The sequence below is a fragment of the Miniopterus schreibersii genome, assembly GCF_964146895.1.
Source record: "Miniopterus schreibersii genome assembly, chromosome: 19".
Lineage (NCBI taxonomy): Eukaryota > Metazoa > Chordata > Mammalia > Chiroptera > Miniopteridae > Miniopterus > Miniopterus schreibersii.
Window position 1 is genome coordinate 28826690 of NC_138119.1, and position 25204 is coordinate 28851893.

Consider the following 25204-nt stretch of genomic DNA (forward strand, 5'->3'; position numbering starts at 1 on the left):
GTACTTGGGCTGCTAAATAACCACAATTTGTATTAAGCAAAAACATAGTCATTAGGCAGCACGTGCAGGCTGCCACGTCTGACTCGCATTAGAGAAGCGGGAAGCTGGTGGCATTTTGGCCTGTGGTCTGGGGAGAGGCGTCCACCAGGGGTTCTGAGCTGTCTTTCTCAGGGCAGGATGTCCGGAGCCGGCAGCAGAGAGGCGAGAACAAAGGGGAACAGGGAGCCGTAGGCACCTCAACTTCAGATGGCCTGTGCGTCGGCCCCTCCTACCTCCATGGGGCTCTCATCAGTAGGGCCATTCCAGTTCTAATTAACGCAAGTAAATACGAGTCCCAGCACTGGGCAGGGGACACATGTGTTGATATTTAATTATATAGTGTGCGCTGAGTGTATTATGGCTTCTCCAGGGAATGGCAGCTGCGACAATGAGGTGCAATGGAGTACATTTAAAACTACTAGTTAATTAATGTGTTAGCGTCTCACTTTGCGGTCAAGGGGTGTGGGAGAGAGAGCACTAGATATTTTCTCCGTGTCTGTCCTCTCCCTTCCTGTGTCTCTCTTCTTCCGAGCCCTTTTCTTCCACAAGCTCTGTGAAATTTGCAGTAGTTGGGGCAGCCCCCATTAGAAGCTCTGGTCAAAGATTTAGTGAGCAAAGGGGTTGAAGCTTGGAAATTACGCATGGGTTTCCTTTGTCTAGTTGATGCCAGTCCCCAGGGACCTAGAGACTCCGAGTGACATTCCATCACAGCCCCGAGCTCTGCTCTCTATTTTGGGAACACCCTCTCAGTTGTAGGAGCAGGTGCAGGCTCAGGTGCTGAATTACACAGAATCCCATTGGGCTGGGAACTGAGGGGGGGTTTGAGGTGAGGAGGGGGTGCTGCGTGGGAGCCAGGACAGGCGCCAGGGGCCGAAGCCAGAGGTCAGGAACCTATCCACTCAGAAAGTAAACAGGGAGGGCCACTTTCTCCTCAGTTCCTGCCAGTGTGTGTCCCCCACCCTCCCTCAACACCATGCCCTTCCTGATGCTGGTTAATCTTGATGTCAGTGCATGAAGTCCTCACTTCGTGTTCTCATTACTGCGCTACTTTGCACATTTGTTCATTTCCCTTTTCTCACCCCCTGTCCCTTAGATTTTATGTCTCATTCTTTGGAATTTCTGGAACATTTTCCAAATCCCTCCATGTGCATTGTTGTTAAGCCTCTTTCACTCCTTCCTGGTACCAGTGGCTAGGGGCAAGGCCCAGATCACAGCCAACTTTCTGTGCCGAGCACCGCCCTTTGCACAGTAGGCATTCGAGTGACATTTGAAGTCTCCACAGGTCAGGGATCATGACTTTGTCTGTTGGGGTACCTGCTTCCAGCTCAGTGGGCAGAGCCCGTCGAGGGTTCAGGCAGGGCTGACCCTGTTGGCTGCTTTACTTCCAACCAGCTTAATATCAGCCCCTAGGACACCTGCCTGAGCCAGACACTCACCGAGGGAGGGCGGGACTAGGAGTGGGACTCCGGCTACCAGCTGCGGGTGTTTCTGTGGGAATCCCTAATCAGTTGAGAGTTCATTTCACTCCCTTCCAAAACTTTGCCATTTGGGTTGGTTTCTTTCCACACCGCGTGTAAATGTGAGAAATGGAATGTGCCCTTACCTGGGTGGCGTGGATGGGGCCCTTTGCAGGGTGCTCTCTCCTTGGATCATTGACGATGGATTCTACCCTCTCGTGGGAAGTCACCCTCGGTTTAATTGAACTGAATAAATAGCTATAGCAGGAAGGTGACCCTTACGGGAGACTTTCTGAGCAGGAGAGAGAAGTAAAGTAAGCATTGAATCAGTTTGCCAATAGAAACTGTGGAACATTTGTTCTCAGTGGTCAAAAAATGAGACCTAGATCCCTGGCCCACACAGAAGGTGGAGTCTCACCTGGAGTACTGGGGCTCCTCTCAGTTCTGGGAAGCCACAGCTGCAAACTTCCCTTCAGGTCCCCAGGGAGTGAGACAAATGGCTTTGAGACCAGCATAGGGCTAGGCCAGCCCTGGACCTATTAGAGGCAGCAGGGCCTATGGGCATTTAAGACAAATGAAATTAACTGAGGGTTTGCCCTAGGCTGCTGGGGAGAGCCCCATGGGTTTTTCCCTAATAAGGGGATTAAGAAAAGCAAAACAGAATGCAAAGTAAGTCCTGGACAGGAAATATGAAAACCGTCATTCAAGTCCACACACTGCAACTTCCTAGATACATGACCTTGGACAAGTCTCATAAACTCCCAGAGCATTGTTTCCCTATATATAAAATTGGGGTAATGATTCTCACCTTAGGAATGCTGTGAGTCTGCATGAGGTATGTGGAAACACTTCAGAAGCAATTAAAACATCCTATAAATGGAGGGTATTGTGATTCCCTCCCATCTAGGACTTGGTTCCTTAACCCAGATAAGAGTGTGCGCTATAAAATGAATCAGAGCTTGGGCAACCACCACTCCAGCAGTCCCCAGATAACTGCAAGGAGTTCCACCCAGTAAGTAGCTAGCTGTCCAGACCTTATGAAAGAGGCTAAAGGAATCCTTCCACCTCCAGGCTCCTTTGCAAATTCAATTTCTAAATTGTAGCAAGTTCAAACTGGAGGCAAAAGGGAGGTTTGGCCAGCGAAGGTTCAGCACCCTGACTTCCACTCCTGACTCCGTGTCCCAGAGGCCTCTCATCACTGCAGTTCCCATGGCAGGGCCCCCACCTAAGCCTCTTTGCTAACAGAGTATTTTTAACCTGCCACCTCCTTCCGCTTTGCCGATCTGCAGACAAGGGTCCCTGCAAGATAACAGAATCCATTAGTGCCGCCAGCATCAGGCAGCGCCTGCTAAGTAGTCCTGAAGGGGTCCCTCCTCGGGGCAGCTGTAGCATGGAGGGACACTGAGGGTGAGGCAGGCTGGCTCTGGGGGGGACAGGAACTACCCTGAGAAGCATTCTGGGGAGTGGAACGAAACTGTGGGCTCCCCCTTCCAACCCCTCCTCAGGTAGATGTTGGTAGTGACAGAGCAAAAGAGTTTGGGGACACAGAAGGGGAAGAGGAAGATCCCCTGGGAGGCTGGCCAGGGAGGAAAGTCAGAGATCTCTTCCATTGGAGCTTGCAGGGCTGAAGGTGTACCCTAGCCAAAGGCTCTCCAATTGCTCACGCACGCACCAGCCCCTTCGTGCTAAGGCCAATTTCCATGCTAAACTGTTCGTTATTGCCACCCGGCAACACTGCACGGAAGTGTCAGAACCCATCAGTGTGGGGAGAGTGGACAGGTGAACCCATGAATACAACTCCTGCCCTATTCCGTGGGAAGGTGCAGGCCCTGGGGAAATGGTGATGAGAAGCCCCTCCGTGATGCCCAAGGGTGGGAGGAGGGCAGCCAGCCCCAGGCAGAGCTCAGTTCATTGAGCAAGTATTTATTGAGCATTGACATACCCGGTGCTGTGTCTGGCCTGGGGCACAGGACTGAACAAAGCAAAGGGCTGATGGGGAAAGGACACCAGGAGTCACTGCTTGTCACAGTGGTGACCATGTTAAAGAGGTGTACAGGTCCCACGAGCAGGTAAGAATTTGTAACAAGGGAACCAGAACTGCTGGCATTGGGGCTGGGGGACTCAGAAAAGGATTCCTGAGCAAGTGATATGTAAGCTAAATAAAAATACTCCATCAACCTCTCTGCACAGTTTAGAACCCCCCACCCCATGCCCCTTGGGGCCACCTTCCACATTCCTCACCAGCCATTCCAGGCACAGGTGCGCTCCCCTCGGCTCCTTCGCTCCCTCTCCCTCATTCCCCACATTATTTGTTTTCATCTCCTCCAGGTGCCCTCCCCTGCCCTCCTTCCCCCAGCGCCAGTAAGACTTATATCCTGCTCCTGAACTTGTGCTGGCTCCTGCTCCCCTCCCCCAAGTTGGCGTCTATATTTTTAACACTTTTCATGGCTCCTAAGACTTTTAGGAGATAGCTCAGCCTCTTGAGCAAGGTCTGGCATCCTGCCACCAGGAGCGCTTCATCTCTGCCACATCCATGCCCCTTTGTTCCAGCTGTGCCAGTCCCTGTCTCTTCCCTATATGCCCCTTTTCAGGCTATTCTCGCCATGCTTCCCCACCCTACCTTTCACACTCCACTCAGCTCCCACCTCCTCAGTGAAGCCTTCCTGGATCTGCCCATTCAGACTCGCTTGTTTCCTTTGTAAGCCCCGGGTCCTTCTCACTGGTTACAGCACTGAGCAGAGTCGGCCTGTATGTGAGTTATTATGTTCCTTTCCTGAGGCTGTGTGCACAGTGGAGAGTGTCTTCGACTTTTTGAGTGGGATGGTCTGGATTCAAAACCTAGTCTGTTCATTGCTAACAGTGTGGACAAATTACTTAACCTCTCTGTGCCCTACTTTTCTCCTCAACAATATGGGCATAATAGTAGAACCTATCTCATAAGGCTGTTGAGGGCTTTTAACATGTTCTTCTGGATAAAGCACTCAGCACGGTGCCTGCTTGCTATGATTTTTATTTCATGTTATTGTTATCTGCCTTCCTTGTCTGATTATGAACTCCTGGAGGTCAGGAAGCACACAGAATTCATCTTTGTGTTCCCCCAAGGAGATTCTGCTTCACCCCATAATCTCTTATAACTTCTCCCAGAAAGACACACAAAAGACTCTAGCTCGGAAGGCCCTCAGGGGTCATCTTGAGTCTTTTACAGATCAGTCATCTGCGGTCCAGATGAACTGAAAGAAGGTCTTGTTCAAACCATACAGCTCATCAGCAGTTGCAAACTAGTAGCGAGGAATGGAATACCTGGGTCTAACTCACAGCTTTCCTGCTCCAACACACATGCTTATTTCCGTGTCCTCTTTGGAGAACAGATGGCCAGTGTCATCCCCAGCCTTCTCTTGGTATATCACCGAGCCACACTTTCAAATCCCCCCTCAGCCTTCGTCCCTCCCTGCGAATGATCTCAGCTGTCCTGAGCCCTTTGGCTCTTCCTAAGGAGGCAGGCTTCCCTACCTTCCAGTGGGGTGCTGTGTGTTCTTTAAATAGGGACTGTGAGTCAGATCGAGGCTTGGCCTTAACAGAGGCTGAGTCAAGGCAGACAGAGGCTGCTGGCCCCTGGTCCCCACCCCCTCCCAGGACCCACCCTGCCAGGCACCCAGAACACAGACTCTTCCCTTCACTGTGGATTTGATACAATCTGGAAAATGCATTAAACATTACACAGAGTAGTTGACGCGTAATTAATAAAGTACAGATTTTGGCTGGAAGCCTCAACTTAAAATAGCACCATGACTGTGGGGAGAGGAAGGGGAGGGGAGGGAGGCTCAGAAGATGGCAGGTGGAGAGAACCAAGTCCGTTATCTCTGAGACTAAAGGGGCCACTGCCCTGGAATTAGGGAGGGAGGAGAAAGATAAGGATTTTATTTTTTTATTAATAAAGGTGAGACTGGGGTTCAGAGAGGCTAAATATCTTGCCCAAGGACACTCGTGCATCCCAGGACAGAGCGGGGACCTGCACCTCAGCCGTGCTCAGCTGGCGCCTTTGACACTTGTCCGCACTCCTGGGTAGTGGGAGACACCACTCCTGTATCCCTGAACCACTGTCCCGCGAGGTCACACGTGCCAGGACTGGTTTTAATTTGAGGGATGTTTTAATGGCATTTTGAGACAGCCTGTTCCCTCACTGACTCTCCAGAGAGGCTGGAGGGAGCTTTGCATCTTCTTTGAAGGAAAAAAAAAAAAAGGCTTTCTCTTCTGCAGGCCTGTTCCTAGAGCCTTTGCCCGCGTGAACCAGCCTTCTGTGCAGGGGAGAGGCGAGAGGAGCTTGAGAAAGGGGAGGAAGGGAGGGGAGAAGAGGCTGCTGTGGTTCATTCAGATGCCTGGCCTCAGGGGCTTTCTCTCTGGAAGCCGGAGCCCTGCTGCTTTCTGATCCCAACCTGGGTTTCTGAAACAAAATGCAAATTTCTGCCCAGCTGATCAACCCTGACAGGGCATCATCACCGGGAGCCTGCCGCTCATTAACAAGTGACCCAGGTGGACCTGAGAGCAGGCTGACCTGAGAGGGGAGGCATGCCAGCCCTGACTGCAGGAGGGTGGCGTGGAGGGTGATGGAAACTTCAGAATCAGATCACCAAAAGGGAAACTGAGGCACAGTTCACCAGACGGGAAACCCTGATGGAATCCCTCCTGTCACTTGAAATATTTCCTACTTCTCTCTACAAGGCAGAAATGAGCTTGATCTTCTGTTGAAGCAGCAGCGAATGGGTGAAAACGTGTGAAGGTCTATTATATTCTGAGACCTGCACACCCTCTATGAGAATAATTAATCTATCAGTTATGTGACATGAGGAAAACAGCCCTGGCTTCTATGGCATGATCTGTGTTGTATTTGTTTCTGTATCTGCAAAGCAAAAGCACTATCCTTGGCATATGGTAGGTCTTCGAAAATGTTTGTGGCCACACTCAGGAGACCAAAATCAAATGTTTGCTCTAACCTCCTACAGCCTCAGTGTATTCATCTGTAGTATGGGAATAAAGAAAGCCCCCCCCCCCCCCCGCCTGTCTGAGATGCTGTTAGTCTGGAGCCCTGCAGTGGTGCAGTGCCGTGGTGATGTCAGGTATCTGGCTGCCTCGCTCTGCCTGGTTCCTGGTCTTCCCGACTTCCCGCCCACACCTGGGTCAGAGCCAGCTGCACAGTCCTGGCCATCAGAGAGACACATGGGGTTTCTGCCTTCTACCCCAAGGCTCCCCATGCAGGCACCTTGTTCTCAAACATTAGAATTTGAACCCAGAACCGTATACAACTACTTCCCAGGGGAAAGGAAGTTAGAGATCCAGAGCTGGGAGCCCAGCCATCAGCCAAATTCCCAGCTCTAACCCTTTGTAACAGGGAAGAAATGCACTGTCTCCAGTGCAGAGGGGGTGAGGGGGAGGCTGCGGGCAGAGCGGGTTGGGTATCACTGCCATTCCATAGCGGGCTTTGGCCGTGCAGCTGAGTCAGAGCTGAGGGAGCTGCCGAGACCAGAGGAGCCTCACAGTCGACTGTGGGCAAACCTGATAGCCCATCTGGAATCCATCCACAGCCTGCCTCCCTCTCCCACACCCTGAGCTCATTGGAGGAGCCACAGTGGGGAAGCAGGGCCAGGCGCCTCCACCAGCAGGCTGGGCAACCCCCCAGGTACCAGCCCACAAGCCCCCCTGCTCCCTCCCAGCTCTGAAAGCACACGTCGCCCATGCACCCACTCCTGGCTTCAGCTCCTGCCCCCTCCTCTCAGCACCAGACGGAACTGGTCTTATGGCTCCGAGTAGTGCAGGAGAAAGGGGAAGGAGCCTCAGAGCTCCTAATCCTGGGGACCTGGGAATGCAGTCCCTTCCATATCAAGAAGTTCAGATTGTCGTTAAGGTAGCAATGGGCTTTCAGAATCCTCATGGAGGAGTCCATCCATCAGACCTCTTAGACGGCAGAGTCCTAAATCTCCTTGGGTATCTGGTGCTCCCAATCTCGCATTACTCCAATATCCTACGTGCTCAAGCTCTCACAACACAAGGATCTGGGGGGGGGTGGAAGACATGGGACAGTGCAAAGAACAGGCACAACCGGCTGCCTGGAGCCTTGTGCTATATCCTCAGCTCTGCCACGGGGTTTGCTTTGTGACCTTGAGGGAGACCTTTACTTTCTCAGGGACCCTGATTCTTTCCCTAAAATAGGATACCTGCCTCCCTCCCATGAAAGAAGCATTTAAATGACAGAAACAAAAAGTGGAGTTTCATTACCAGAGCACACTCCCTGCAGAGCAGATGGCGATGCGATGCCAGTTACAGCCACAAGTGGCATCCTCAGCTGGGAGGACCTTACCCCCAGGGAGCCTATCCTGTGCTATGACCAGGAGTGCTCCCCAAAGCCTGAAAAAGAGGGTTTATTTTCCCCGTTTTCCTGGCATTTCTCCTACTCCCTGGGGTCAGTAAGAGTCCTGGTGGTCTTGTTATCACCCACTACGTTTTATTAACCTCTGACTACCACCCATCCAGCATGTGGGTGGACACCAATGGGGCTCTCCCTCCCTCTCACATGCAGACATGCACACTCCCCTCTGTGAGCAAGATAGAATACCCTCCCTGGGGAGCTGCTCGGACTGGCGTGCTGGAGAGAGCACCCACCACAGGGAGGATCCTGAGAGCCAGCTGAGAAATGTTACCTCTGTGTGGGAGAACGTGACAGGGTCAGAGGCAGCTCGGACCACCTGGAGGGAACCAGGCCCTTTTGCCCACCACAAATCTCTTTTAACAACAAACTTTGAGAACAGCCTGTTTTCCTAGTGCAGCTTCCTGCACAGTGTTTGCCTAATCTGTCTACCCCAAATCCTCTCCAAACATGAGGTTTCCTGCCCTGCACTGGTAATCAGCGAGCTCATTATCTGGGATTAGAGATGGAATGGCGTGGGGGGTGGGGTCCCTTTTAATTACAGGGGAAAAAATTAGCCCAACTCATGTCAGCAAGGCCACTGGGATTAGAATGAAGGCCAGGTCTGGATGCAGGTCAGTGGGGAGGCTCTTGACTATCTCTGGAGTCTGTGGAATGAGGGTGAAAGGGGGGCTCCCAGAGCTCTCTTGGGGATCGGGGAGAAGGGTGCATTAGCGCATTAGAGAGAGAGGCAGAGAGACAGCACAGAGAAAGAGAGAGAGAAATGGACACTCAGAGAAACTGGAATTGACAAGAGAATGACAAGGAAGGAAGGAAGAGACCAGCAGGTGGGAGTTAAAAGGAGATTGCTAGTGAAAACAGAGACAGACAGACACATACTCAGAGACCTCCCTTTCTCTCCCCACAGTCCCTATGGGCCAGCATTTCTGTCACTTTCTCTTTCAAGGGGAGGACAACAGGCAAGCAGAAGCAGCAGGCCTCCCTGCAGCCTTCTTCCTTTCCCTCTTTCCTCTCTCCTTTTAGGGTCTGGCACACTGACCCAGTTTTGGCACACACAGTGCAGGTGACCAATGCTTTTGGCCTGGCAAGGGACAAGGGTAAGGTGGGGAGCTTTCACCCCACCCTTGATTTTGAGTCTCCTCTGTGGCCTAAAGCTGGGGCTTTCTGCCAAATAGTCTTTGCCCTCTCTTCTGTGAGAAGAATCTCTTGGCTCAGAGAAGCATTTATTCATTACTTTATTCATTTATTCTTTCATTTTACCAATAGGTGGGGAGCATTATTATGGACCAGACCCATAGCTGATCTAAAGATTTTTATTAACCAATGGAAGGCAAATTGACCACTGGCTCTAGGTTTTAAGTGGTATTTGTCCCCTCACCTCTTTCCTCTCTTCCAACACATCATGTATATACTTAACTATCTTGGGCATAGTCCAGGCCCTCAGAAGAACCCACTGGCTAACTCCTGCCCACAAAGACAAAGGATACGAGTACATAGGGCAAATACCTGAGAATACTTAAAGGCAACATAAAACAGCGCAAATGCATTGGTGCAAACATTATATTAGTGCATGATTATAATTATTTGTATGTATTTCTACCCACTTTTCAAATAAGGAATTAGGAAACTTATAATAAAAGATTTGGCAAACATATATAATGAAAACTAGCATGGAACTAGAAAACCCAAGCCACAAAAAGGGAGTGGAAATAAATATGCTAACGTAAAGCCGATATAGGAACCATCACCCAGCATCAGATTTGGCATGAGTATCCTGGCAGCCAAATCAAAAAGGGAAATGGGATGAACTAGAAATCCTTACTCTCTGATAGAAGTATACCTATTTTTCAGCAGAGCCAATTCCCAGATGTTACATTCCATAAGTGATTTATCATGTGAGACCTTGTACAGAAACCAGGACAAAAGTTGGACATCAAAATCAGAAGCATCTTTTACATGGCAATTTCTTATAATAACTCAAGCTAAGATGCCAAGGCTGTGACATCCATGTAGCAATCAACATGCAATAAATTACCCTCTGGAGTAACCAACAATAAAAAGCAAGGAGATAAGGCCATTAAGGAGAGTGAAGCTTGATGATGAAGCTTTCGCGATCCAAGTTTGTGGCTTTCTGGAGCTCTAACTTGATTCAAGGATAGCCTGCAACTTTTGAAAGCAGCCCCTTGTGCTTGGCACTCTGCCAAAAGTTGAATAAAATGAACTATATAGATCCAGCCTCTACATCTGGGAATTTATCATTTTTGTTGGCACTTCATAGGAGCTCAGACAGCTGAATAAGACCATCAAAATGATAGCAAGATGATAAAGGCGAATGCATTTGGGGGAGACATGTGGCTTAATAAAAGCTTGCATAATCAAACCTACTCAGGTTCAAACCTCTGCCTGTCACTTACTGGCTATGTGGCCTAATGCAAGTTATTTAACCTCTCTGAGACCCACTTTCTTCACCAGTGAAATGGGTTTTGGGGGATTAACGCAGGTATTTTGTGTAAGGCACTTGGTGCCCTGTCCAAGACTTAATATGAGCTCAGTAAGTGGTAACACACCATTCCAGGGTTGCCGAATAAGTCTAGATCCCTAGTGTGGGGAGAGGGACCAGGAGTGAGACAAAGGTGAAGAGCTCTCTGATCCTCCCCAGGGTGGCTGGGGACCCAGTGCCCCTTCTGAGAAATGCCCTCAAAACCATCAGCTGCTAATGCTTGGGACTGTCTGAGGCCAGTTCTGCAGATGTTCCAACCTAGGTAGCTTCTCAGGAGGCTCCAGAATTCTCCCTTTGCTCTGTTTCTGTCACGGCTTGACTGGGAAATCCCTGAGCCTGCTTCCTCGCTCCTGTTTTCTTTCCTCTTCGGAAATGCCCAGGACTTGGGTTTTGCTGCCTAAGGTCGTTGCTTAGATCCACTTTTCCTTGCCCAGCCCCATAGTCTTCCCACACCCCGACCCTCGTTGCCCCTCCTCCGCTTGTCAGGGGAGGTTCGGGTGTCAGGTAGGATGACAGGTGTTCACTCCAGCCTCTTCTTGAGGCATCCCTTGTCCAGATTGGATGTCAGCCAGCCCCAGGCAGCCTCCAGGCGACAATAAAAGGGGGTGAGGACAGGAAACCCTGTGATGTTCCCTATCCATCCCACCACACCTCCCCGACAGCTGGGACCCAGAAGTCCCTTGAGCCACAGAGCTGGGCGGGAAGGGAGAGGCAGATCCAGAGCATCCAGGTGTCGGGCCAGGGGCCAGTCACACACCAGGCCGGCCCTTCAGACACATCCCCTCGGCCTACACTCACCCCCTCTGCTTCTCTGCAGTTTCTCTGGTACTTTCCAGCTGACTGCCAAATTGTCAAAAGCTATGAGAGGCAAAGTGCTGTTCAGTTAATGATTCCAGTCCCTGGAGAGGAGAAGCGCTCTTTTAAAAGAAAAAAATACAGAGGAGTGGGGGTATGGGAGGGGCGGGAGAGGGGGGTGCTTTAGTACTTTACACAAAAGCTAAGCTGTAGCTCCTTCGAGCTCTTTTTAAGGAGCAGATTAGAAGTGGGTAGGTTTGCCCTGAGCAGCCTTCTCTCTGTGGGTAATAGACTGGAGCCTCCCCCTCACTTTCTTTTCTTCCCAAAGGAAAAAGGGTCTGAATCTGAATGCTGCCATCCTCTTGGCCCCAGTGGCCTCAGCCTTCTGTGTCCCCAGAGCAAGTCCAGTGCAGACCTTCACCAGACCATCCCTTCAGCCACTCAGAGGGGCTGTCAGCAAAAGCAGGCTGCAGACTCCCCAGTGCAAAGGGCCCCCGCTCCACGCCCCTGGTGCTCCCCCTTCTCTCCCTTCTCCCCCCTTCCTCTCCCCCTCCTCCCCCTCCTTCTTCTCCTCCTTCCCCAGCTAGTTCCCCTGGAATGGACAGAGCGCAGAGGTGACCAGTTGCCCCGACGGGCCACTGAAGAATTTCCTCCCTGCCCAATTTTCCTCCTCAATCTGGTCCCTCTGGATTGAAAGTAAACCCATCAAAACCCATTTGCCTCCATGCAGCCTTCCCAGTGTCCCAAACGCCTTCCCATTCCTTATCTAACTTGTTCCTGCCGCGGCCTGTCAGGTAGGCAGCGGTGTTCTTATCGGTTCTGCAGCACAGGGAGGTGGCAGTTAACTCCCTCGGCTGAGTGGCCCCGAGTGGCCTCCACCCCGGGAAGTTAAGACGTCAGCCCTCACTGGACAGTCAGCACCTGTAAGAAGGGAAGATTGAAGTGTGGGGCTCCAAAGATCTAGAAACCAAGCGGAAAACCTAGAGAGCAGCTGCGGAGACAGCCTGTGTGCCCTTTACCTTGCAGCATCACCAGTGTGACCCAGCTTTTGGGGGTTCTCGAGGCTCTTTTGTTCCACCTCATTCCTAGGATAGCTCCCTGCAGTCGTGGTCCCTGTCCTCTGCTCACACCCTCTCGCAGGGAAGGTTGTCGGCTGTAGGAACACCGCCACCCCTCGGGTGCAGGGGTGTGCGGCTGAGCAAGGTCCAGGGGCACTGCGTCCAGGATCGTGGGAGCCCCGCGGGGGTCCTGGGGACGTGGGAGGTGGAGGAGCGGGAGCTGCACTCTGCTCACCATTGAGCCCGTTGGATATTCTGCCGGTGCTCAGAGAAAAGGCAGAGTTTGCCCCTCACAAGGCTTCTGCGTTCCTCCTCCCTCTCCAAGGAGATCCTGGCACCTGCTGTACTGTTGTACCCAGTCACCAGCAAGGTCTGCGTGCTGGCACTATGCCCGGCAGCTGTGGGGCGTGAGCCCAAGGAGGGGTGGGCATCGAGGAGAAGCAGGTGCCCAGCCAAAGAGAACAAGGTGACCGGGCAGGGTCTCAAGCTGTGATGCGGGGAGCAGAGGTAGAGTCAGTGGCAGACCAAGCAGACCAGGCAGTCCTTGCTCACCACCCCTTACCCATCCCACTTTGATTAGAATGATCTGGCCCCAGAAGAATAGCAATGAATTAATTAGGGGTGTGTTGTCACAGAGCAGCTCATTATTAAAGTCCCTCTCCTGGGAGGGGAGATGGGAAAAGGTGTGAAGAGGACAGCTATTGAAACAACATCTTTTAAAAGAGCTAGACCCTCCCGCAGCTATCTGTTCTGCCCTTGGGCTCTGCCAGAAAGACGGACCGAGCACACAGGGTACCCTGAGCCGCCCTGTGCTGGCTGCTCAAGACTTCAGGGTGGAGGCGTTCTGACCTCATTCCACTTCCTATGGCTGTTTCTCAGACCCCAGCTCTGACCTCATCTTCGTGACCTTAACCCCTGCTTTCCACCTGCCTTCAAGCCAGCACAGCCCCAGCTTAGTGGCCCTGGAGTTCTTCTCACGACAGCACCTTGATTGTTTAGTACTTTCCTCCTAAAAGCCCTTATAGGTCCAATGGAGGGGCAGAAAGATCATTTTTCAACAGAAGCATATGTGTGTAGTATGTTTCTATGTCAGTTCCAGAAGATTTGGTTGAGGGGCAGGGGGAATGGCAGAGCGAGATTCCTTCTTTCTCTACCCATTCTTTTCTAGAGATGGAAAAAGAGAGGCCTAGAAAAGTGACGGCCCATCAGGCTAGAGGTTCTGCTGCTTCCACTGACCAGCTGTGTGACCCTGAGAGATTATCTCACCCCTCTGTGCCTCAGTTTCCTCATTTATAACATGGGAATGCTGGGACACTTAGCACGATATCTAACAATAATAGGAGTCAAATAAATGTGAGCTGTGGCTATATCATTGAGTTCCTGCTGTATACACAGTAGTAACAAATGCAGTAGGGCTCTGAAGCTGTACAAAACAGTATCTGTTTTCTAAGAACTTACCGTCTCTGGAAAGATTACTGCATGTGTTCACACATAACTATGCCAAGAGACATGCTAGGCGCTATAAGAATTCAAAGGAGGGATCAGGACAGGCTTCATGGAGGAGGTAGCATTTGGACTGGGTCTTGAAGGATGGTGAGGATCTCGGAGGTAGAATAAATCGTCAAGCAAAGGCATAAAAACTTAGAGACATAATTGGCAAATAGTGAGAAGGCCATGTTTGCTAGATCCCTAAGTGACAAACTGAGCAATGTGAACTTTTCTAAATGATCAGTGGGGGAAGTCAAAGTGTTTTGTGTGTGCGTGCGTGTGTGTGAGTGTGCATGCACGCATGGATGCATGCAACGATTTACCCTTTTTCACATTCCTGAAGTAGCGTATGTTCATTATTTTTAAAAATTAAGAACCTGAGATAAGCAAGAGAAAGAAAATTACAAACACCTGAAATTTAAGGATTTTGCATACAGAAAAGGCAAGATCAAATACGTGTTTTAAGAAGATTAATCTGGCAGTGTTTGGGAGGACAGATTAGAGCTGAAATATGCTGGAGGCAGGCAGATTTCTCAGGTTATTGCAGTAGCACAGATAAGAGGCAATAAAGACTCAGACCAAGCCCACGAGCAACAGGAGGAGAAATACAGACATGGATGTGGTTGCCTTTTTTTTTTTTCTTTTTTCAGTTACCACGCATTTTCTGCACCGTGGTACACACATGCCACACGTGTTTTTTAAATGACTTTTCCTTTGAAAATCTCAGGGAGTCCCCTGCATTCAGGCACAGCCCAGGATCGGATTGCTGTGCACACAGATTTCAACCTCCCTTGTCATCCTTATGGCCTGAAATGCCATCCTCCGTGGTAATGAAAGCAAGAGATTACTTTTCCAGATTATAAAATGCAGGGCAGTTTTAGGCCATTGAGAAGAACAAGTTCATTAAAGAGGGTAATAACCCTCTTGAACACCCACCCTCTGCTCTTTTTCCAGGCTGCAGGTGGCTTTCTTTGTCACACTGAAGGAGACAGCTATATGATCTATTTTGTTCCCTAGAACTTATCTCCAGGGGCACCCAGCAGGTTTTGGATGTAATTTTGAGTCCCAGTGCAGGCATTGTCCTCTTGTTTGACTTACGAAAAACTGAGGCCCCAGAGGGAGGCTGCATGAAAGACACAAAGGCCAGGCTTTGGAATCAGGCAGACCAGCTCTGAGCTTCCCTGGGCCACTTTCCAGCCGTGTGGCCCTGCTCTGGACACCTAACATTTCTGGGACATGGGGAGCCTATCCCATAGAGCATTCAAGATTATTCCTGTTGGTATCTCCAATCTTTTGCACACTGGTGGCCATGTTCAATAGATGATTAATAAGCACGTTGAACTAAATTGATAACGGGAGGGAAGTGGTTCAAAAGCCTGTGTAGACCCAGCCCCAGGGAGGGCAGGGTTCCTTTGCCTGCCCCTCCCAAGGAGTGTGACGGGGCCTTCCTCAGGTGGTTAACCTGTGTGTCACTGTGCCTGATTCTCACCACACCCTGGCCCTGAGCTAGGTGAGGAGGGCTGCACTGCCCCCCACAGGGACCCAAAGGGTGCTTCTAAATCATTCATTCAATCGTGAAACAGCCAGGGCATCCCCAAGCAGGAATCTGTGTACGGTGCCTCGAGCCCCACATATCAGAGCTTCGGGTCAACAGAGATTCTGATGTGGCAGAAGCTGCTCATTATACTTTATTAATTCCGCCTCTCATCCCTCTGCGCTCCCCCCAACTCTATGCACGCTCCCTGTGAATTATTGCTTTGCCACTGCGTGATTTGATTTCATCTGAGGCTGCTTAATGCCTTGGCTGTCCCTTGCTGTGTTTATCTTGTTTCCCAAAACAATCAAGTGCTTCCTCCTCTCCTGGCAGCTTCATCCTGTTCCCGGTGCCTCCTGACCTGCCCAAGTCTTGAGCTGGACAACACTGAGAGATGGGGCAGGTCTGAGGCCAGCGCTATGCTCTGGAACTGCCTCACCCATGTAGTTCACCTATGCAAGCTCCTGTCCCTTCCCGGGCCTTGGAGCTCAAGGCCCTCCCTGACAGAGGGAGACCCAAGAGCTGGATTCTTTTGCTTCTAGGTCTTGATGTCATTTTCCCCTGAGTCGTAAAGGGAGAGGCCTCTAGGCTGGGAGAGTTGATGCCCTCCTGAAGCACAGTTTGTCATTAACCACAGGAAGGTGGGAAGCAGAGGCCACTCCTCTCAGGCCCATGGGCAGCAGGGACCAGTGATTGCTTGGCCATCCACCCCTAACAGAGGAGTAGCAAAGAAGCCACAATTTAATGGGGGGAGAGAACACCTCCCATTCCACCCAACCTCTCCAGCCTAACTCCTTTACCCATAGTAGGTGCTCAATTAATATTCACGACATCCTTTATTCCCTATCATTATAAGCCAGGCTCTTAAATCTCAGACTGTCCCAAGGTGCAGAAATCGAAGTCGAGAGATGTGCTTCCTCTTAGGATCCCCTCCCCGTGTTTCAGGAGAAATCCTTTCATGGCTTGACCGTCTGAAGTCCAGGAGCCCATAGCCCCATGCACCCTTCTGCTAGCCCATCACCCCCAGTTTAATATTTAGGTCAGATTCCTAACAGGCACAGAAATAGAAGTAATTGTACATGGAAATGTCAATCTCCAGAGTCAAAGCCATGGTGATTGACTGACAACTCTCTAGGGACCAGTGTTGGAAGCATCTGTGTGTGGGTAAGGGAGGAGGCGGCCAGAATTCTCCAAGTTTAGCACATCTTAGAAACCTTCTTTTTCATGGACAGGCGGATCCTTGGCCTTGTCTTCCCTCTTCCTCTCCTCTCCTGGATCAGTGCAACCCACTAGCCAAGTTTGCAGGCTCCCGTGTCCCTCTCCAGTTAGCCAAGCATTTAGGGCCAGGCTCCCAGCTGTCCTCTGGGAGCCTCTGCCTGCTTGGTTATGACTCTGCATGGTTAGTTAACGTTTGCACAGCTCTGGGGGTTTGGGGGTCGAGCCAGAGGCTCCCTGGACATTGCTGCTGCTTCTGTGTGTGTGCATGTGTGTGTGCAGGATAGAGGCAAGAAGAATCTCAGAGACTGGACTTACTGAAGACTTCAATCTATAAATAATTTGGGTCATGAAGCTGTACAAAAATAAACTTCAGCATGAATCCTTTCTCTCCCAGCACTAAATGCACAGCTGCGGACATACTTGCTCACTAACTCACTCCTGAGTTCAGTCTGGGCAGGGCCAGGCTTCCTCCACCTCACCCTCTTTAAAGGTCTAACTGTGCACATGCATGCACACACATATGTACACACTTGTGCACACACATATGCACATGTACACATGTGAACACACATATGCACACACATTTATATATCATGCAAGTCCAGCGTCCTGAGGCAGAGATACAATTGTCAGAAAGGCCCCTTCCAAAATGAGTTTTAGGACCTAAGGTGACAAGACCTCCTGAAATTGTTGAGTCCTCGGTGGCTGCATGTCAGGTCTGCAATACCCCATTTCCAAGAAGTCTGGGCTCAAACATGACAATAACTTTCATACTTACATCACACTTTAAATTTTCCAAAGCAGTCACACATTTCTGCATCTGCTTTTCAGTTGAGGTGTCACCTCCTCCAGGAAGCCTCCCCTCATGGCTCCCTCAATCTGGGTGAGGTACAGTCCTGCCCCCCGCTGGCCTCCCTGGGCTCCCCATGTGTTTGTGAAGACTGGTGGGATTGTCCATTTCCCTGTTCCTTGGACTTCCTAAGAAGATCCTTCTCACAGTGTCCCCAGCTGTTAGCACAGGCTTGGCTCATGGTAGGCATGTACTAAATGCATGTGGGACGATCCTGAAATTCATAGCTAATAACTCATTTCATTCTCATGGCATCTTTTTGGGGCTAGTAAGGACAGGAGTTACCACTCTTATTTGGCAGCAATGGAAACTATTTCACAAGCAAGTGAAGTGAGTTGCTTGAAGTCACATAGCCAATTAATGAGAAAATCTGGATTAGATTCCAGCCCTCCAGACAAGAACCAGTGCCCCCCACTGTGTGGGGATGCCTCTCACACCAATCTGTTTCCTACTGAGAGGCCCAAGAAGAGAATTCCCAATTCTATCGCTCATCAGCTGATCTTGAAAAAAAATTACTATGACTGTTACTACTACTAATAAAGTGATATTAGAGTGCCAAATCCCTAGCAAAGGCACCATAATTTAGGACCAACTAGAGAAGAAATTGATGCACAAGAGAAAGAGTTTGGAGGGGCCTGCCGGTAAGCTAGTTAATTGGATATGCTGATTTGAATTGGACGTTCAAGTAAAGAGGCTGTCATTAATTTCTGCTCAGACCTAGCTGTGATTTAAAGGAAAGCTACTAATAGGATTACTATTCATTCTTGTTTCAAAGAGGCCCCTCCCATCTGGAGAAAGGACAGTAAATCTCCCCTGGATTTCACCAGCCCCAAAGCCAGTCCTGAGAAACTGACTTTTTTGGCCACCAACCAAGATCCCCCAAAATTGGGCTTTAAGTTTATCGTTGCCTCCAGAAAAGAGGTGACTGTCCACTTCGGCCTTGGGGTCTGAAGGAGGAAGGGCGGGTAAGGAGAGACTTTGGAGTTTCACTGAACTCTGTTTTCAGTTGCAATGAGCAGCTGTAGTCACCCATTAATATCGTTCTTACATGAGTCACAGGTTAGTGTGGGGATGAACTCCCTATCTGCCACCCTTGGCGGCGCTGCGTGGTCTTGGGAAAGTCACCTACCTCTCCCATGCCTTACATTCCCTCTCCCCAAAGTGGAAATAAGTATTTACCTAGGGTGCTTATAAGGACTAAATGAGTAGTTTTTGCAAAGTACTTTCAACAGCGCCCAGCGCATTGTAAAAGGGATAGAGTGGTAGCTGTTATAAGATTCTTATTATATTATATATTATAAATATTATATATTAAATTGTAATAATACTAAACTATATTATAAATATTTTTTTTAAATTATAAAATTCTTGCCCTACCCAGTTTTGCTCAGTGGTTAGAGCGTCAGTGTGCAGACTGAAGGGTCCCGGGTTCGATTTTGGACAAGAGCACATACCTGGGTTGCAGGCTCTATCCCCAGTCCCGGTCGGGGCACATGCGGGAGGCAACCAATCTATGCATTTCTTTCACATCGAAGTTTCTATTTCTCTCTCTCTATCTCCCTTCCACTCTCTCTGAAAAGCAATGGAAAAGAAATCCCCCTATGGGGATTAAAAAAAAAAAAGGAAAAAAATTATAAAATTCTTTAGGAGAACAGGGCCCTTCCTTTGAAAATTCACCATCCTCCCACCTCCAGGCAAGGCCACATTTATCCATGAACCAAAAGAGGTTATCCTGGGTTCAAAACCCTCCTGAGAGGCAGTGACAGCCTCCTGTGGCCATTCATTCTGGTCAGGGCTCCCCACGACAGGAATTCTCATGGGGGTTAGAGGAAATCTCCTTGTGCGACAGTTCAGGCACATTTTCCGGTCTCAGTAAAGACTGTCACCCTCCACTGTAGCACACTTGTCCTTCTCATCCCAATGCTGAGTTTTGTCCAAGCAAAGTGGACAGCTTCTGCATGTCCATGAGGCCGGCCCTCCCAGGAGAGGAGGACCCCACCTAGAAAGACACCCTCAAGCGACTCGCCTCCACCCGCCTGCGTCGCCACCCTCCTCTGCCCACCTCCTCTCTCTTCCCCTTGGTCAGATGTGGAGGCCTGTGCGGCTTGGTCTGAAGATGCCCTTCTCATGGGCTGGATTCATGGCCTATTTAGTTTAATATTGTCCTCCTGGTCATTGAAAACTGGCCCTGGGGACACAAGCTTAAAAGCCGAATAGAACTTTCATTCTGTGGGACACCACAGAATAGACTCAATCAGTTGGATTTTAAAATCCCACTTTTGTTTGGGACTCCCTGACTGTCCCCTCACTACTACCCTGGGTCTGGCAGGGATGGGGGACAACTCTGAAGCTCAAACCTTCCTATCCAAGACAGAAAAATCTGGGCAGTCATGTGCTTGAACCCTCCATGTCCACTAGGAAGACCCTCCTCTCTAGCCCCTAGTCCCCATCAGCCTTGGGCTTCTCTGGGACCACACTGGCTCAGTGCCACCGAGACTAGCTGTGTCCCTTGAACGGAAGCGCTTGGATGAGATGCTCTCCAAAGCCCTTGTAGCTCAGCAGTATTTACAAGTCTGTGATTCCCCGGTGACAGGCACTGAGCCACTGCTTCCTCCTGTTACTCAGAGGGGAAAACTGAGGCTCAGAGAGACCAAGTAACTGACCTGAAAGTATATATACCCTTAAGCAGAAATCAAGCCCAGGCAAGAACAGAGTCAGACCAGAAACCAGAAACCCTGAACCGCAGACCTGTGCTCTGCCCACTTTGGTGTGTTGCCAGAGGGAGCAAAGGGAATTAGGGAGGGGAAAGACCTTGGCTGCCCAGTTGGCCTCTCCTGCCTTCTGCCTGCCGGCCCCTGTCCCTACCTCATTTTCTTTGACCCCCTGTCCTCCTGGCCCCACTTTCCATCTTCTCTGCCCTCCTGAAGGTTTCAGGGAGGGTACATGAGCTGGAGGCAGATAGCATGGAGTGAGAGGAAGTGGAGGGGCTCAGACTTCCTGGGCAGTCCTGCTCTTCTCTCCAGGGATTTAGACTGAATGAAATAGGATAGCTTAGTTCAGGTTCAATTCCAAGAACATTTTCTGTTCTGGTTTGGTTTTAGCTCTGATGTTTGAGGGTTATGGAGATTTGATTCTGGCTTTAACTGGTTTATTAAAAGATTGGGGTTGCAGATGGAAATAAAAAGCAAAACAATACAAATCTGCTTAGGTCTCTGATTCAGTAAAAGGTGATTGGCTGGGATTGGTCCTAACAGGATGCAGCAGAGGATGTGATGAAAAGTTGTCTGGCTCAATCCCAGCTCCAACCTGACCATGGGTACCATCTAGTCCCAGGGACCAGAGGAGGGAGGGCCAGATCTGTGGTGTTCCTCCTTCTGACTTTGTGTCCAGGCCTTGCTGGGGATCCGGGAAAGTGCCCAGGCTTGTGGGGAGGGAGGCTGCTCTATTTGGCAGAGGGTTAACTGGCCTCCCTGGGCAGAGAGATCCTGGACCAGGCCTGAAGGAGGGGCAGCTTCTGCAGCTCTTGGGGCTGAGCCAGAGCCTTGAGGATACTTAAGTCTCACAGGAGAGGAGCAGTTGTCACAGGGAAGGTGGTGAGAGTCACTGGGACGCTCCCCATTCAGAGGAAGAATGGAGCCTGAATTTCCCATTGTCTGGAGACAGAAAGCTGAGGCCAAACCAACCAGAAGTCATAACTATTGCATCTCCTCTCTTCCTCTGGCAATAACCCGAGAACTTTTATGACTAGAAGTTACTACACTTCTGGAAGGATGCATGGAAATTTGGTATCTAAGAGAGAAAATGCTGCTTTAAATGATAAGGAGAACCGATGTAATGGGGGGTATTTTCCCAGATAAAGACCCTGGCTCTTCACTCCTTGAGTCCATAACTGGATCTGCTCAAGGCGGAGGTACTCAGAGTGGGGTGCAATTAGTGTGGTGGAGAGATTGGGAAGGCTTCATGGAGGAGGTGGGGCTTGAGCTAGAGGGGTTTCCATGAATAGAGGACAAATAAATGAGCCACCGGATACAGAGTGTGGTCAACAGTCAGCTGCTATGTTGGGAACAGGAAACCTGGGGGTGGGGGCACATTCAAACCAAGGACTCCCAGCCACCAACTTTTGGATGACTTTGAGGACCTCTCCCCACCGAGTCTCAGTATTCTATACATCGTATATTGCTTAGACTTAGATGAATGCTTCTCAAACCCCCCCGGATCAGCAGCATCCACATCACCTGGGAATTTATTACAGATGAAAATTCTCAGGATTTATCCCCACCAAATCAGGAACTCTGGGTGCAGGCCCAGCCATGCATTTTACCAAGCCCCCCTGGTGATCCTGAGGGTGTGAGGACAACTTGGCTACATCGGTGCTTCTAGACTCTGGCTGCTCATTAGATTCACCTGGGAAGCTTTGACACCCACAAAAAAAGGCCTCGGCCCCACCCACAGAGATCCTGATGACTGGACCCAACCCTGACATCCATATTTTTTAAAACTCCCCGGATGACTTTAATGTGCAGCCAGGGCTAAGGAGCACTGGACTTGGTGCCATCCAAGTCCTTGCTGACTTACTACCCTGGGATGGGCTCTGAGAGCCTGAGCTGGGATTCCTGGCTCACCAGATCTCACCGAGTGGATTTGCAGACATTCAAGGGATATGTTAGGGAGCAGAAAGACCTTCCTGAGATCTGAAGATCTTGAAGTTCTTGATGACCATCTTTTTGATGGCTTGTGTGGTTGCCCCACCATTCCCTTCTCCCTTACTTACCTGAGGCAGAAACCCTGTACAGATGTTCACTCTCTCACCCTAAACACAAATAAGTGTACATAAGCACACACTCACTTGCACACCCCCCCGTTACACTGCGTTATAAATGTATGTAGACACACACAAGAATGACCACATAGGAATATTCAAAATCACACCTAAGGGCTTATTATACACACACAAATAAACCCACCATTAGAAATCCCAGACTTAGCACACACAGGCCACTTAGGAAAGAATTCTTCTTGGTGGAACTGGTCTATTTGAGCCAAGGGGCACCTCTGTCTTCCCTGCAGCCCAGCCTGGTTCAGGGTAGCAATTGGTGGTGGGGGGATCATCTTCTGTTAAGCTCCCTGTTCTAGGCTGAGGCTTGTAACCCACAGGAGACTGTAGAGTGCAGATGCTGAGGATGCCCTTGTTTCTTCTGCAGATTCGAGCTGATGGTCCCCCCCACGGCGGGGTCCAGTATGAGATGGTCTCTGTGCTCAAGGACGGGAGCCCCATCCTCCGGGACATGGCCTTCTCCATCGATCAGCGCTACCTGTATGTCATGTCAGAGAGACAGGTAAGTGCCGGCACCTATCCCTCCTTTCCAAAGCCCAGGAGGAGCTGATAACCTGTGACCTTTATTCAGAGCTGTTCCATCTAACAGGAGAGACTTCTGGGCTTGCTGCTCAGGGGCCTGGCAGAGGCAAAGTCCTTGGAGGCTTTTGCAGGGAGCCAAAGAGAAGCATCGAGGGCCAGCCGCTTCCCGCAGGCTTCTCTCTAGGCCACAGCCCCCTGTCTCCGCACGTGATGAACAGCCCTGCAAGAACAGGCCAGACTGCGTGGAGCAGCTTGGTGTGATTAGGAGCTAGATTTACTGCTCCCGGGCCCACAGAGTCTGCTGCTCGAGGGAACCAAAGAGGTGTAAATAATCCAGGCCTCTGGGCTGGGCCCAATCCTGGGAGAGACAGACCCAAGAGAGGGCCTCCCCCCAGAGATAAAAATCTTGGCCTGCATCTTAGGCTGAGGCAGGGTAGAAGCCGGCCAGCTCTGAGGAGCTGAAGCCCTGCCTGCAGAGCTGGGGAGCCCTGAAAAGTAGACTTCTACCCTCTGCTGGGTAACTGCTGACCGGCTTCCCCAGCCTCTGAGATGGAGTGTTATTTCCCTGGATTGTATTTGCTCTAAATATGTGTGAGCAGAGAGAAGGCGAGTGCAGGGAGAGCCACGGTGAAGGGCAAGAGAAGCAGGGAAGCCGGGAGATTGTCCAAATCAATGGAGATGCGGAAAGCAAAGGCCTCAGGAAAGGCTGTTTTCTTCCATTCATTCAGTAAGTGGGTCAGCGGTTGTTCAGCAGAAGTGGTGGTCTTGACACTGACTTGAACAGGGTAAGCAAGATAAAGGCCAAAGATGGAGCAAAAGGACTGTGACTCTGTCTTGGTGCTGAGGACAATGATGTAGACTAGACCGGGATGCTGGGCTAGAGAGGTCCAGCAAGCTTTCACAAGGTGCTTTCTAGCTCATGTGTCATTCTCAGAATACTCTGCCAAGATCCCAGGTGTCCTTGATCAGTGTCACCCCGAGTTCTCTTTCCCTCCTTCCTTTCTGAATGTAAGAATTCTAACTCCAGGAATGATGGATGAGTGGAGGGAAGAAGACAGAAGCGAATGGGCACACGACAGCGTGAGGGAAGCAGCGATGCAGCTCTAAGTTGAAAATTACTTCTGGAGAATAGATGACACAAATCATATGCTAATTACATGCAAATTACATCCAGATCCTCTTGAACCCACCTGTCTTCTTACCTCCTTTCATGTGGCCCCTGCAGTTGAGGCATAAACAGGTCCAGATGGGAACCTGGTGGAGCTGGAGGAGGCTTTGCTTGACCTACAGTGGGAAAGACAGTCTTGGAAGTACACAATGACCTATCGTTCCAATGAAACAGTTGGCGAGCCCTAAAAACACCCCTTTACTGGGAATATGTTTATTAGGAACGTGTCCTGGGAAAACATCAAAAGGAATGGGACTCGGTCGCTACCCTGAAGTTGCTTACAGTCTAACGAGGGAAAGATACATACCTAGAAACCTATACCATCAGATTTAAGTCTGTAAATGCTCTGTCTTTTCTTCCTATTTTTTTCTTATAGACAAAATTTTATTTCTTAAACAAAAAAGGTAGATACTCACTATACAAATTTAAACAATATATATGGAAAACAAGATAATAAGTCCCCAAACCCACTACCTAAAAGATAACGCCTTGTTGACATTTGGTGAACACCATTCCAGACACTTCTACAAGAATACGTACAGAGAGAGGGATGGATGGGTAGGCGACAACCTGGATGGGTGGATGCGAGGATGGGCTGAGGGGTCAAACAGACCCACATTGTACATGATATTTTTAAAAGACATTATGTATTGCTAAGGACCAGGCAGGTAAGCCTGGGTAAAAGCACTTTTTCTTGGGTTCTCTGAGCCCAGCGAAGAGGAGAAGCAGAAACAGCAAGTAGAAGTGACCAATGAGACCTTAGTCAAGGCACGCATTTTTGGGTTGTGTATCTTTATCTCAAATGGGATGCTTTTGAAATTGCATTCCAAATGTGGCCAAAGAAGAGGGCTTAGGCCAGGAATGGGGGCTGATGAGTGGCCTTTAGGGAATTTAATGACCTCTTGAGACCATATCTGGTGTCACCTCTGAGAGCATCAGCCCTGGCTGACCCATGTCCACGTCGCTTATTTCTAAATGTCCTCTCCTTCAGCCTCAGCTGCCAGCTCTTGTTATAGTCTGCACCGGACAGAGGGGTTCAGTAGTGCCAGTCACGCTGAGCAGATATAGGAAGAATTTGGGTTGAGCGCCATGGGGCTGTCTCCAGTAGGTGACATATACCAGGTGGAGCTATGAGCAGCAGGCAGAGTCCAAGGGGGATTTGTGGTGGAGCTCTGAGGCCTGTCACCTGGAGAGCTGTAAATCATGTAGAAATAGGTAGCCAGGTGATTCACCAGGGGCTGGGGCCAGGGAGGAGTGCCAAGAACAGTTCAGGAGGCCCATCAGTCTGAATCTGAGCAGCTATGAGCACAGAGTGTTCACAGG

At 50.1% G+C, this 25204-nt stretch overlaps 1 protein-coding gene across 1 annotated transcript in view; it reads left to right on the forward strand.

Moving 5' to 3' along the window:
• Positions 1 to 25204, forward strand: part of PLXNA2 (plexin A2) — a 197483-nt gene that overhangs the window by 70669 nt on the left and 101610 nt on the right. The window contains exon 4 of the mRNA XM_081121199.1: positions 22559 to 22693. Within this exon, the coding sequence (XP_080977325.1) occupies positions 22559 to 22693 (135 nt within the window). The remainder of the gene's footprint in view (positions 1 to 22558; positions 22694 to 25204) is intronic.